The sequence below is a fragment of the Podarcis vaucheri genome (genome assembly GCF_965113315.1).
Source record: "Podarcis vaucheri genome assembly, chromosome: 13".
NCBI lineage: Eukaryota > Metazoa > Chordata > Lepidosauria > Squamata > Lacertidae > Podarcis > Podarcis vaucheri.
In genome coordinates, this window is record NC_138751.1 from 13,572,403 (window position 1) to 13,587,478 (window position 15,076).

At 44.2% G+C, this 15,076-nt stretch overlaps 1 protein-coding gene across 1 annotated transcript; it reads right to left on the reverse strand.

Moving 5' to 3' along the window:
• Positions 1–13,761: 13,761 nt before the first annotated feature.
• On the reverse strand, positions 13,762–14,703 carry LOC309516887 (olfactory receptor 4N2-like; the record flags this gene model as incomplete). The annotated part of the gene is made up of 1 exon (XM_082195843.1): positions 13,762–14,703. One exon carries the CDS (start codon positions 14,701–14,703, stop codon positions 13,762–13,764), a length of 942 nt encoding a protein of 313 aa, XP_082051969.1.
• Positions 14,704–15,076: the final 373 nt, after the last annotated feature.

Genomic DNA, 15,076 nt, shown 5'->3' on the forward strand with positions numbered 1-15,076 from the left:
CAGTTGTTTGAGGAAGAAAGGTCAGCGCTGATCAGCAGCAGCCGCGCGGCTTCACTTCCGCGGAAAGAGCGATGGATTCACAGCACCGCTACCCCCTCCACGTTCCGATACCCCTTACGGGGTCTCTTCTGCGTTTCCGAGGTCGCTTCTGGTGCCCGCCGAACCCCACGGCCACAGGCTCACTCTACCCGTGGTTTCTCTAAGTGGGTCGTCGCTGTGCCGCAGCGCACGACCCTTTTCCGCGGAGCCCCTCTTCAGCAACTGAAGAGGACCGCCATTGCTGAGCGCGCCGCCTCCGGAAGCCGACCCAAAGTGGTGGCCATCCCTTGTAGTAGCAAAATCTATTGTTCAATTGGTTGCTGTGCCAAGAAGCACTTCCTTTCCTCATTGATCAGATAAGCCCAAGTTCTACAATTACAGGAGAAGGAGAGAAAAAATGGACCCTATACACTTTCTCCACATCATGTATAAATGCAACAGGAACAGTAAAATAAACAACTAAAACAATTTACTGCTCTGTTGTGACAATCAAAATCAGTTGCTAGAGGTGGCTGCCTCAAGCTGCCTAACAGTAGGGCCATCAATGAGTGGAAACCTGCCCAGAAAGCCTTGCCAACAGATTTCCAAGGGCAGCCTTCATCTCCTTGTTCTTCAAAGCATAGATAGTTGGGTTCAGCAAGGGGGTGACAGACATGTAGAAGACAGAGAGCACTTTATCAATCATGAACCGGGCATACGGACGCAGGTAAATAAACATAATGGGCCCAAAGTACATGGTGACCACAATGAGATGAGAGGTACATGTGGAAGCAGCCTTGGTGCTCCTTTCAGATGCCCCCCGAGAGCGGATTGTGTAGAGAATGAATCCGTAGGAGAGAAGTAAGCCAACAAAAGTCACCAGTGACATAATGCCACTGTTGGTGATCATCATGACTTCCAGGGGGTAGGTGTCAGTGCAGGCCAACGTGATGATCAAGGGGAGGTCACAGAAGAAACTGTCCACCTGATTGGGCCCACAGAAAGGTGCATTAATGATAAAACCCAATTGCACAGTGGCATGTAGGAGCCCACAAGCCCAGGAGGCTAGCACAAGCCCCATGCAATGCCACCGGCTCATAAGTGAGGTATAACGGAGAGGATGGGCAATGGCCACATACCGGTCATAGGCCATGGCTATCAGCAGGAGCATCTCACTGCCTGCAAAGAGATGGAGAAAGAAGATTTGTGCCATGCAGCCATGGAAGGAAATGGCATGGTGTTCGGAAAGAAAATCAAAGAGATTTGGGGTGGAAAAGGAAGACATGCAAAGGTCCAGGAAAGCCAGGTTACCCAGAAGAAAGAACATGGGTGAGTCTGAAAGATGGTGATCCTTGAAAATTGCTGAGAGGATGAGAATGTTGGTGAATAATGTAGCCATGTAGAGGAGAAGGAATAAAACAAATAAGAAGATTTGGACTTCCCAGGTTTCAGAGAGGCCCAGCAGGAGGAACTCAGTCACCATTGTCTGGTTTGTTGACATTCCTTACAGTACTTGCGTATCACTGTGAAAATTTGGAAGGGAGAAAGGAGACAATAATGAGATACTTCCATCGCAGTCTTCGGTTAAATCAGCAAAGGGTGTGCCTTTGTATCATCTGACATTATTCTTGACTGAGTCCTGGGATTCCTAGCCTAGTGCTTCATGCATTATCCCAGGAACATATGTAGGTGACTTATAATGAGTCAGACCATCACTTCATCTAGCTCACTATTGTCTTCACAAGGGATGGGGAACCTGTAGCTCTTCAGATGTTGGTGTTATTCACCTCACATCATCATCCCAAAAACTGAGCATGCTGGCTGGAGCTGATGGGAGTTGGAGTCCCGCCCCCTGAGAGGCCTACCTTTTAAGATGAGAGCAAGCTGCCTTATTTCAAGTCAGATCATTGGTCCATTTAACTCAGTATAGTCTGTAGTAACTTGCTGTAGTACTTCAGGGTTTTTGACAAAGGAAGAATGCTGGAGATTGAACCTTGAACTTTCTACAGCTGAGCTATGACCCTTCATCTTATCAGCTCATCTAAAATACATTGCCCTTGTGTCCATAGTTTCATGTATGCACCCCAATTCCCTAATTACCCATCTTCCTAAGAAGCAGACCACTTTCCAAAAAAACTGTAAACAGAGGGAACTTGCTGGAACTCAGTTCTGGCACCTCACAGGTGTGTTCCAGAACAATGACAATGGGTGTCATTGCCATTCTAAGAGAAAGAGTGAGTTCATGGTGAATTCCAGCACCTCTTTTTCTAGAAAAATAGCACTGCCTGGAGCACAATCCCTTTGGGTTCTTTAGATCTGGTGCAGCAGAGATTAGGGGATATTCTAAGAAGAAGTCACCATTCAGAGAAAACTGTGGAGAAGAAAGCATAAGCCGCATGGTGACCTCCACAGCTCTTTACTTAGCGGCAGCTCCACCACCAGGGTGTGTGGCAGTGACTACATGTTAGGATTTTAGTTGTCACCCTCCACCTCTTTTTTAAGAGAAATGTGAGCTGGTGAGCTGAAGCCCTGGTCTTTCTCTTCCTCACCCATTCCATGGTTCCTTGCACATGAAGTGTAAGTAGAGTTACAACAATCACCCTGTTCTCACAGTGGCCAACCAAATTCCTGCGGGAAACCTGTAAGCAGAACCTGAGCACAAGAGCATTCTCCCCTGTCGTGGCTTCCAGCAACTAGTATGAAGAAGCATATTGACTCTGACCATGGAGGCAGACGATAGCCATCATGACTTGCAGCCTCTGATAGCCCTGTCCTCCATGAATGCATCGAATGCTCTTTTAAAGCCATCCAAGCCGGTGGCCATCATGGCCTCCAGAAGTACGTTATTTCATCTGTTTCCCCTTTCAGCTTCATTGGCGCTTCCCTATTTTATTTGTGGCACTTCTGTTAACCTTGGGGTTCCATTGAGGATGCTGATACACTCTTCTTCCTCAGCAGCCCTGTTTGGGCTACAGCGCTGTTGGTGCCAAGATCACTATTAGACAGCATTACAGATGTTACAACTATTGTGTTCTGCTGCTCGAAGTAAGAAGAACTAGCTAGGCCGGTCATACCCTAGGAGTTATTGTCTCAGAATATTGTGATATTCAGTAAGAATAGAATAGACTAGAAGAGAAGGTAATAAAACTTATATTCACACACACACACACACACACGTATCTCAATGACTTCTATCCATGACACCATGTTCAGAGGCAGAAACAAACTGGCAGAATCATTAACAGGTTCAGATGCATTATCATGTCTTATTTTGTTATTCTCTTACAAAGGAGCATCTTGTTAGGCACTGTCGGAAAACGGAGTCCTCATCTAGATGGTCACGTTTTCCAATATTTCTCTAAATGTTAATTTTCACATTATCTTTGAGTTTTCATACATTGCAAAAGGGACTTTCAGACCTACACTAGAATATGGCACAAACTTTAATGCTAATTTCTATGTTATTTGCTGCCAAGGGAAAAATAAATCATTGGAAATAGTATTGAAATAAGTGCTAAACCTAGGCTATATTTCTCTATAATTTTGGAAGTGGATTTTGCATCATTTGAAAGCTCAAATGTAATGTGAAAAATAACACTTAGGGAACTGTTGGGAAAGTGGAATAAACATGCATATACAAGCCACAGTCTGATCTGGAATGGTAGCTCTGATTTCTTAAGATCTTATATTTCGCTTTGCAGGGAGCACCAGTTCCCTAACCTCAGGATTCCAACAACATGCCGGACCCAAACCATTATTGATCAGGCTGTGCCCATATAACTGAGTGCTTTGCCTTCTGATGGCACCTATGGGAAACCCACAAAAAGGACATGAATGTAATAAGCCCTCTCCCGCTGCTGTTCCCCAGGAATCAGAGGCATGTCACCCCTGTACTCAATGTAATATATATTCTCTAGTCTTCTAGATGAATGAGTATGTCGTAACAATGCTGACCAGTTCCCACATTGCCCCATATTCCATCAGTAATTCAACCACCAAAAGGCATGTGGGGTGCTGGAGTTGGAAATGAGAAGTTTAGGTGACAGAAACTGCTGAAGAGCTCCTTGAAGGAGTCTGCAATGTGTCGTTCTTCCCAAAGGCACCTGCCTTTGGACAAATCTAACACCCCCTCAAATGGTCTATATCACCCACCTGCAAACCCCAGCAGAGATTCTTTGAAGTTTTCTGGAGCAACTTCTTCTCTTCAGCTCAGCATCAGCATGGAGCTGTTTGATTCAGTTTCGTCTTCTGCCTATGAGTGGTGTGCGGATGAGTTATCTATGTGGATGTGATCTCTGCTTGAAAGGCAGGCTAAAGAGCAAATCAAGAGACAGTGGTATGTGTGTGTAATTAATTGCTCATCCCCCCCGGGGGCTGCTTTAGTTGGTGCCTTATCTGTTCTTACAGAGCGGGGGGGGGGGAGTAATACTTTTGTCACTAAAGCAAGATTTACGCAGCTGCCCTCAAGGATGCATTGTGCATTGGCTTGACTTCAGGTCTGGTTTTCTGGGTAGATGGTAAGAGGTAAAAAGGGGGGATAAATAGGGGTGTGATTTTCTTTCCCTGTCCCAAATGTGTGTGATTTTACCACCTATCCCAATGGAATGATATCCACCTCTAATTAGGGGAGGAGCTTCTTTTTCATTAATGCTAATGCCCCTATAGCAACGGCATCAATTTCTATATCCTCAAGTGTTGTCCACTGGTTTCACTTACTTGATGACATTGACTTGTCTTGAGAGACAATGGAAGGGTGTGACATCTGGGCTAAAGTCAATCAATCAGAGGCATTGTGTGGTGTGGAGCTCCGGGGTGGCTTCTCTGACCCCAGATTTCTGAGGGGGTGCATCCCAGTAGCCCTACAACAGGCTCCCTTGCCAAGGCTCCCTTTCAGAACCACAGGGAGATGAGCTGTGCATGGGCTGGGCCTTCAGGTCTGTGCTGGCACTGCTTCCCCCTCATGGCTGGTGATGGGAGGCCTCCCACTTGACGTCCAAAAAGACTCCTGGCTCTTCCACTTCTGCACCAGCAAGATCACTCAAGAAGACATGTTAAATTCTTCTCACTCATTCTCTTTCCTCTTCCTCTCTTTCCTCCCCTCCCTCCAATCCCACCATTGTCTCTTTCTTGTTTCAGTTTGATCACTGCCTTCCTGGTCACAATCACCTCTCAGTCAAGCCAAGACAAGCCAGCTGGCTAAATCAATTGTGGGTAGCCAATCAGTCTTAAGTTCTTAGTAAACTAGGGACTTGTTACCCACTGCATGTGAAGACATCTGCAGATTGAGCGGATGAGAGCAATAATGGGTCCAGTGGGTCAAGAAGGTAATTTCTAAATTTGCTGTAGAGGGAAATAAGGGGCAGACCTGGAAAGGTAGCCCACCCAGGAAGGGGTGGAAGGTTTACAGGGTTTTCAGTAGACAACAAGATCAGCAATAAGATTTTTGTTTATACTTTCCCCCTTCTATTTTCTTTTTCTGTTACAAAATTGTACACATATAAATAATAAAACATGACATGACTGACAAAAAATAGGTAGGTAAAAAATAAATTATGGTGCAGGTAAAAAATAAATTATAGTACATAATGATGACGTGATTACAGTAAACCAGTGCAATGGATTTTTCAATAAATCAATTTGGTAAACACAGAAAAATAGGAGTGAGCTAAGGATTATTGCCTGCACCATCAAGTTATGTCTCTGCTCCTTCACAGGGAGAGTAATCCCCCCCCCAAAGGAAGCAGTCTCCCATCCATCCTGTCTAGGGAACCACCTACTAACAGTACCTCTGTCTTATCTGGATTGAGGTTCAGCTTACTGGCTCTCATCCAGTCTATTACCAAAGCCAGACACTGGTCTAGCACATCAACTGCCACACCTGTAGATGTAAAGGAGAATAGAATATTTATTAAAACATCAATAAATACTGATTGGATTAAAAACAATATTCAGGACCTCCTGATAAGATGATGCCCTGGCATAGTAAATAAGGGGTGTGCTGGTCTTTCCGGTACCCTGGTCCCCAAGCTGCATAGGTCTTTGTGTACCAGTGGCTGGTCAAGCTATTTTGGTAGCTGAGGTAGAAAATCAAAGAAATCCTAGGGTGGCACACAGCACCCCATTTGACCTGAGGCTACCCAGAGAACATCTGGTCTACATCCAGGCACAAATCAGTTTAGGGGTGGGTGGAGCTAATGTTGAATGAGGTTTCTTAAAAAGACTTTAAAAAACTTAGCTTCCCCACCCATCAGCTGTGTGCTGTGTAAGGAAGCACTTCATTTTCAGCTCCACTGTATGAGCCCGGGTTCTAGACTAAGGAGAAGAAACTTCTCTCTAACTGCTTTCTCCACCCCATGTTTAAATGCAAGAAGATCAGTAAATTAAATTTGTTGCTCTTTCGTGACACCCAAATTCAATTTCAAGAATTGCCTTCTGCTGCCTAGTGGTAGGTTCATCCCTAAGTGGAGACCTGTGCAGAAATATTTGCCAACAGACTGCCAATGACAGCCTTCATCTGTCATTGGCAGTCTGTTGTTTCCTGCTTGGCAGGGGGTTGGACTCGATGGCCCTTGTGGTCTCTTCCAACTCTATGATTCTATGATTTCTTTGTTTTTTAATGCATAGATACTTGGGTTCTCCACACTGTGAGCAGTAAATTCAATAACTATTGATTTTGCCTCTTTTGTGACAACCAAAATAAGCTGCCCGAGGTGGCCATCTCATGCTGACTAATGATAGGGCTGGCCTTGAGTGGAAACCTTCCCAGAAAGCCTTGCCAGCAGGCTTCCCATAGCAACCTTCATCTCCTTGTTCTTCAAAGCATAGATAGTTGGGTTCAGCAAGGGGGTGAAACAGGTGTAGAAGATGCAGAGCACTTTATCAGCCATGAATTGACTGTATGGCTGCAGGTAAATAACAATACAGGGCCCAAAGTACATGGTGACCACAATGAGGTGAGAGGTACATGTGGAAGCAGTCTTTGTGGTCCTTTTAGAGTGGTGCATGGAACAGATGGTATGAAGAATGAATCCATACGAGAGAAGCAGAGCAATGAAAGACACCAGTGACAAAATGCCACTGTTGGTGACCATCATGACCTCCAGGGGGTAGATGTCAGTGCAGGCCAACTTGATGACAAAGGGGAGGTCACAGAAGAAATTGTGCACAAGATTGGGCCCACAGAAAGGTGCCTTAATTGTAAAAACCAATTGCACAGTGGTGTGGAGGAGCCCACCAGTCCAGCAGGCTAGCACAAGCCCCATGCAATGCCGCCGATTCATGAGTGTGGCATAATGGAGAGGATGGGAGATGGCCACGTACCGGTCAATTGCCATGGCTACCAGCAGGAGCATCTCACTGCCTCCAAAGAGATGAAGAAAAAAGATTTGTGCCATGCAGCCATGGAAGGAAATGACATGGTGTTGGGCAAGGAAATCAAAAAGAGATCTTGGAGTGGCAAAGGAGGACAGGCAGAGGTCCAGGAAAGCCAAATGAGCCAGGAGAAAGAACATGGGTGAGTCTGAAAGATGGCGACATCTGAAAATAGCTGAGAGGGTGAGAATGTTGATGAAGAAAGTAGCCATGTAGAGGAGGAGGAAGAAGACAAAGAAGACCAATTGGACCTCCCAAGTTTCAGAGAGGCCTAGCAGGACAAACTCAGTCACCATTGTCTGGTTTCCCCATGCCATTGTCTTCTTGCAAATCACTGTAAAAACTGGAAAGGGAGAAAAAGGTGGTAATGAGATACTTCCATTATAGCCTTAGCAAAGGGTATAGCTATGTGTCAGCTGCCATTACAGTGGTACCTCGGGTTAAGAACCTAATTCATTCTGGAGGTCCGTTCTTAACCTGAAACTGTTCTTAACCTGAGGTACCACTTTAGCTAATGGGGCCTCCTGCTGCCACCGTGCCACTGCCACACAATTTCTGTTCTCATCCTGAAGCAAAGTTCTTAACCCGAGGTACTATTTCTGGGTTAGCGGAGTCTGTAACCTGAAGCGTCTGTAACCTGAAGTGTCTGTAATCTGAGGTATCACTGTATTCTTGACTAGGTCCTGGGACCCCAATCCTAATTGTTCATACATTAGTCATAGGAAGATGACATATACTAAGTCCATTCCTCTATCCAACTCAGTATTATCTGTACCAGGAGTTGAGAACTTGTGGCCCTACAGAGTCCAGCTCCTTGCCCGTGACCATTGTCCAAGCTAGCTGGAGCTGATGGGAGTGGGAGCTCAACAGATCTCTGAAGGGCTGTAGTGCACACACACACCTCTTTTAGGGAAACAGCAAGCTGAGTCAGACTATATTGAGTCAGACTATTAGTTCATATAGCTCAGTATAGTTTACACTGACTGGCAGTGGTTTTTCAGAGTTTTAGAGGATAAAATTCACGCTCCTACTTGGACTGAACCTGGGACCTTCTAAATGGAAAGCAGATGCTCTACTAGTGGGCTATGAACCTTCCCCATCAATGCAGCTCCTCTAAAATATATTGTCCTCCTTCAACACACACACACACACACACACACACACACACACACACACACACCATCTTTCCAACTATCTATCTTCCTAAGAAGCAGACCACTTTCCAAAATACAATCTAAATTTGTGGAATATCTGAAGAACTACCCATTTGGGTACTCCAGTTCTGCTGCAGAAGGAGATTCCAAGGAGAATTTACCACAGAGAAGAGCCCATGGAGAAGAAATAAGTAGCTGCATTGTGCCCTTACACAGTGGTTTCATTTAGCATCAGCTCCACTGGCAGGGTGTTTGACTGAGACTGCATCACAGGACTGTGCACACACACAAAGGTCGATATGATAGATCCATTGTCTATCTTCATTACGGAAGTGTATCCACTTCTTTTTTGTTGTGCAAAGACTTAACTTAATATTGTGTGTTGCTCTGATTGAATTATTAATAGGTCAGATGCATTAGCTTCCCCTATTTTGTGATTCCTTTCCAAAGTAACATCTGGTTAGTCACCATAAGAAGACAAAGTGCTCAGCTTGATGTCACAAGCTGAAATCACACTGCAGTTTATTCCATTTTCCCATTTCGCGAACTGTTAATTTCTACATTCACATGATGCAAATATCACTTCCAGAACTATAGTACCATTTAGTCCTAGTTTCCATGTTATTCCTTTCCAGAAAAAAATCATTTGCAAATAATAATAATAATAATAATAATAATAATAATAATAATAATAATAATTTATTATTTATACCCCGCCCATCTGGCTGGGCTTCCCCAGCCACTCTGGGCGGCTTCCAAAAGAATATTAAAATACTATAATACATCAAACATTAAAAGCTTCCCGAAACAGGGCTGCCTAATATGGAAATGAGCACTAAATATTCACTATATTCCCCTATAGTTCTTGAAGTGGCTTTTATGTCATGTGAAAGCTCTAATTACATGCAGAAATTAACAGGGAAACATCAGGAAAATTGAATAAACTGCCATGGGTATGTAGCTGCTTTCTGATGTAGAATGACAGTTCTAATTTCTCAAATGTAACACAAGTGCAGTAGACCTCTCCCACAGCTGTTCCCTAGGATTTAGAGGCCCATCATATCAGAAACTGGGTATAGTTTGTAGTCTTCAGTGTTCTGGGTGGACAATTACACGATAATAATGCTGACCAGTCCTCACACTACTCAGCAATCTATCCACCAAAAGGCATTTGGAGTGCTGGAGTTAGAGAATGGGAAAGAGAAGATTAGTTGATGGAAATGGCTGGAGAGCTTCTTGGAGATGTTTGCAATATGTCATTCTTCCCATTGTTTCACACCTGCCTTCTGGAAAAATGCAATACATCCTCAAGTGGTTTCTCACCCACCTCCAAAATCCAACAGAAATTCCTTGAGGTTGCTACAGCAACTTCTTCTGTCCTGATCAGCATCAGCATTGAGCTGCTTGATCCAGTTCCTTCTTCTGCCTGTGACTGGTATGGGGATGACAATATCTATGTGTATGATATATCTGCTTGACTGCATTAGTTGGTGTGTTATCTGCTCCAATGGTGCTAGAGAAGAAACAATACTTTGTCACTAAGGGATGTGATACACAGCTGTCCTCAGGGGTGCATCACTTGTTGGTTTGACTTCTCATTTGGTTTCTTGGGTAAGTGGCAAGGGATCAAAAACAGGGTAATCTCCAAACTGTGCGTGTGCACTCAACCAATTGAATGATCTCCAATTCTATTAATCTTCAAAGAAGGAAGGAAGGTTGTATATGATATTAATATTATCAAGACATTTTGTGGCTATATCATTACCCAGGTGCTCAGGTAATCTGGCAACCCTGTTACATATGTCACTAGGAACATGCATGTACCCATGTACCCAAAACACAGACCTCTGAGTGGTAGATCAAATGTTCACTGCTCTGAAAATGTGCCTAGCCTTAAACCATTTGGTCTGTGGGGAAATGGGGAATCATTGTTGCCCTTCCATTAAATCTATATCAACAAATACTAGACCACTACATTTAAATGATTCCATGTTCTGCCTCCAGAATCTTACCTTGAAGATCTATGTAGATCAGAGTTTTGTTTACCCAAGAGTATGGTTATTTTTGAAGGAGATAAAAAGGTGTAATTCCAGATCCACACATTTTACACAGTCAAGGCATCTATAAGCCATTTGACATTCCAATGTCATTTTGATGCTTTGAAATAATATGCCAATTTATCTTTATCCTTAATGGGGACTCTGGCTACATACACACTATACCTTTAAAGTACATTCAAAGCACATTGTTTCCCACAAATAATTTGGGGCACTGTTACTCCTCACAGTTACAGCTCTCAGTAAAGCCTCTCCTCCTCCCGGAGAGGAGGGGTTGTGATCTGTAGCCGTTCCCGCACTTCGCAGGGGGCGTTCCGGCCCCTGCTTGCCGTCATTGCTACTTCGCCATGCTTCCCGGTCAGTCTTCCAATTGGAGGGAAGCTCGGGGGTGGGGTTTAGCTGCTCAAATGCAGCCACAGCAGCTCTTTCCCCTCATTGCGCTGCCAGGTTTCAACGGGTCACCCACCCACCCACCCTTCCCTTTAGTTCATCGCTTCGTGCTTGACCTTACTATGGACCTCTGGTTGGTCGTCTTGGTTGCCCAAGGGGCCTGTAGGAATTTTTACCCAATTGGCAAATTGGTACCGGCCACTTGGTTTTTCGCCTACCTCGTAGCAAATCGTCACAACTTTCTGGTATTCACGGTTAGGCATTGGAATATGTTGTTGGTGTATGGAAGGGCAGGGTGTGGCCATCGCCTACCCCTTCACTTTATGGGTATTCCGTTAAAAGAATCTGGCGGTCGTGGATCCTGTCTGATGCCCTGCTGGTGGCTGGGGGCCATGGCACGACCCCCGGTGACATCAGGGGAGAGCTTACAGTTGTATTTGCATCAACAGGCTCCCCTTACTGGTGGTTAACCCTTGTTAGACTCACCCAACCCTGAGGGGGTGGAGTCAAGCTCTGCTGTTTATCCAATGCCTAAGCCAATACCTCTCGCATGCTGTAATCAATAAAGTTGTGACCTTTTCTAGCCCATTAACCTAATATACTGTGTCCTTGTGTCTTTCTTATCCCCAAGCAAGGGGTGTGTGTGTGTCCTCGAATCACAACTTATTCCCTGTTCTACAGGGCCCATTATTCATTGAGGGGAGAAATGTGCTTTAAATGTACTTTAAAAAATATATGGTGCACATATCCTCAGTGACCAGCTTGTAACTGTTATGGAAAAATTAATGAAATATCACTTTTACCAGTAAAACCTGAGCTGAGAACAGAGCAATACAACAGCCATGTTTAACCCCTAGTGAGCATCGAGACTCCTCCAGCCACATAGCAGGAAATCCTTCCCGAGGTTCCCCTCTGGATTAACAAGTATTGATAACTATCCCCACAGACTTGCCCAAAGAGCAGCTATCTCTGTATGAATGCAACAGGTTCTTGATAATGGATTCTGGAGTCAATGTATTCACTATTTCAAAGGGTATCTCAAACTGGTTTGGAAAAGGCAAATAGCAGGTATTGCAGGCATCTTAGTTAACAGACTCGTAAATATGCTGGAGAAACATGAACTCTGAGCATGACCTGATTTACAGGTACAACCCTTTTTGTGCTATTTAAAGCTGCCATTTGGGGGGTAGCTTTTCTCTTACAAGGGTGGGTACTATCTGAGGGTTAAAAAATTGTAACATGTTTTTGTTCTGAGCTTCTTGTCCATCTCCTTGCATGGACAGTGGGAGACTGCTTGGAAACAGAACAATAATGATCAACAGCTTGCCTTGCTTTCTTTGTTTTATCTCTGACTAACATAGCTGAAGTGCACTTCAACACCCCTGCCTTGTGGCAAAACTGTGGGCCCAAGATCTTGCTCATATCACACTTCTGTGGCAGCATGGGCTTACACATGAGTTAACACATAATGTATGTGTGATCAGGGATGCGTGAGTGAGGACAAAATGCTTTTGATTGTTGAAGATCTAGCCCTGAAACCTGAGAAAATAATAACTAACATCTGAACACTGTGAGGAAGGAAAGAAAAAAGAACGAATTCCTTATTCTTCCTCTGGGGTAAAGGGCAGTGAAAAGGGTCACATTCTTTTCCTCTTTGGGAAGAACAAAATACTTCCCTGCTCATCTAAAGGCCTTGGCACACAGACACTGGAAGCTGCCATAGTAAGAGCTCCAGAGACTCAAGGCAGAGACACCCCAGCTATTAGTCTTAAGGGAGCTCATTAAAAAAGTTTGCATTGTGCATCAAAGAGAGTGAGAGTGCAGGTGACCTCTGGGATGGGAATGGAAATGGTGAAGCAGTAGGCCTTGATCTGGGCCCCAGTCCAACAACCATTTATCCAAGGAATAAGGCAGAAGAGCGTGTCCATGGAGAAAAATTCACAACCATTTGTGCACTGTTTCAACTAGCCATGCCTTATTTCAGGATAATCCATTCTTCCCCCTTTCCACTCAAAAAGGAATTCAGAATCCCTTGGCTGGTGAACATGCTCAGTACTTATTCAGCGGGGGTTGGGGTTGGGGGGGGGGCTGCCTTCCCCTAGGACTATTTTGCATTTTATAGTTGTACTTTTGCAAATGTGGCGGTTCTCCCAGCCTGATGATGATGGTGTAAAAACTAGAATTAAACTTGAATGCAAAGCTCACATTTCTTCAGGTTTAAAGTACATACTGTAGCTTCCTGGGAGCTCTAGTTCCACCTCACAGATCTACAGTTCCTATCATCCATAACAAACTACAGTTCTCAGGATTCTTCGGAGGAAGTCATGTGCTGTAGATGTGTGCTGAACGTGCTTTAAATGTATTGTCTGAATCTATATTCTCAGTTAGGGTTGCTATGTCTCCTCTTTTTCCAGGCCATGTGCTCTTTTTTAGGGGTAAAGTTTCTGTCCAAATGGATTTTTTAAATTTGCAAAAATGTCTTTGGCTATAATTTCTGCATGAGACATAGACTTAACTGGTGCTTGAAGACTTGCTTTCCTCTTCTGTCCCCCTGAGCAATGTATCACAGCTTCTACAGCCTACATATAGCAGAGGTATTTAAAATAAGAGTTGTTCTAGAGTCCTTTTCTTTGCTCTTCAAAACATGTACTGTTAATCTACTGTCGTCTTTGGAATTCACTAAGCAAAGGGTTTGTAAGAAATCTAATGAATAATGATTAAGTGCAAAGAAGCATAAGAATAAAAGCAAATATAGCAATGCTATGCCATAGTTATCTTTCACTTGTCTGGAAATTTTGTATTTTTTTCAGCAGTTTCCACATAGCAACTTTGATCTCCCTGTTCCTCAGTGTGTAGATCATGGGGTTCATCACAGGGAAGATCACTGTGTGGAAAAAGGCCACCACCTTGTCAAACGGGTGGTCATGGAAAGGACGGCAATAGATATAGATAGCTGGGCCAAACATAATGAAGATAATGATGATGTGGGTCATGCATGTAGAGGAGGCTTTGTTCTTCCCTTGGCTTGAGCCCTTCCTCAACTTGACAAGGAGGGCCACATAAGAGATGAGGAGGAAGATGAAACATCCAGTAGTGACCAGACCACTGTTAACAAACATGACAAACTCTAATGTATTAGTGTTGGTGCAAGCCAGCTTGATGATCTGGGTTATGTCACAAAAGAAGTTGTCCAACTCATTGGGGCCACAAAAAGGCAGTGGGGCAATGAGAATGACCTGGATTATGGAGTGTATGAAACCTGCAGCCCATGCACACACCAGCATAGTCCAGCAAACCACCCTGGTCACCACAGTGACATAGTGCATTGGGTGGCAGATGGCCACATAGCGATCCACAGCCATGGAAATAAGGAGAATGATCTCTGCCCCACCGAGGAAATGAATGAAGAAAAGCTGAGCCATGCAGTCTCTGTAGGAGATGGTTCTGCAGCCAGCCAAGAAGTTGGCTATGATCTTCGGAGTTGTGACACAGCTGTAGCAGATGTCCATGAAGGCCAGGTTGGCCAAGAAGAAAAACATGGGGGATCCCAAATGGGGGTCATGCCTAATTGTCATAATGATGAGGACATTTCCAGGTAGGATGATGGCATAGAAGAGCAGGAGTAGGGTACAGAAAAACAGCTGCACCAACCAGACCTCTGATATTCCCTGGAGAACAAACTCGACCACTACTGCATGAGTCCCATTTTCCATCCTTGCAGATTATAGCCTTGAAGTGGAACAATGATGAAGACATTAAATAGAAAACAATCACAGAATTCCACCCCCCTCACTTGTATGCATTCCTCTACATGCAGCCAGTTAGTACGCTGGCCAAGAAAAGATGAACCTTCTAAGCTATGTCTGGATCAACTCAATTTTGCACAGAGAAGTGTAGGTGTTGTGGCACATCTCTGTGGGATGTCATTTATGGAAAAAGAATGGGTGAGTTGGCAGATAAGGAGACCTATACAATCTGTTTTAGAACTTCCAAAATTTTATGCTTCTTATAACTCCAGAACATATTTTAAAAATAGAGAGAGTTTTGGATCATTAGATCAGGGTTAGGGAACCTGTGGTCCTCCAT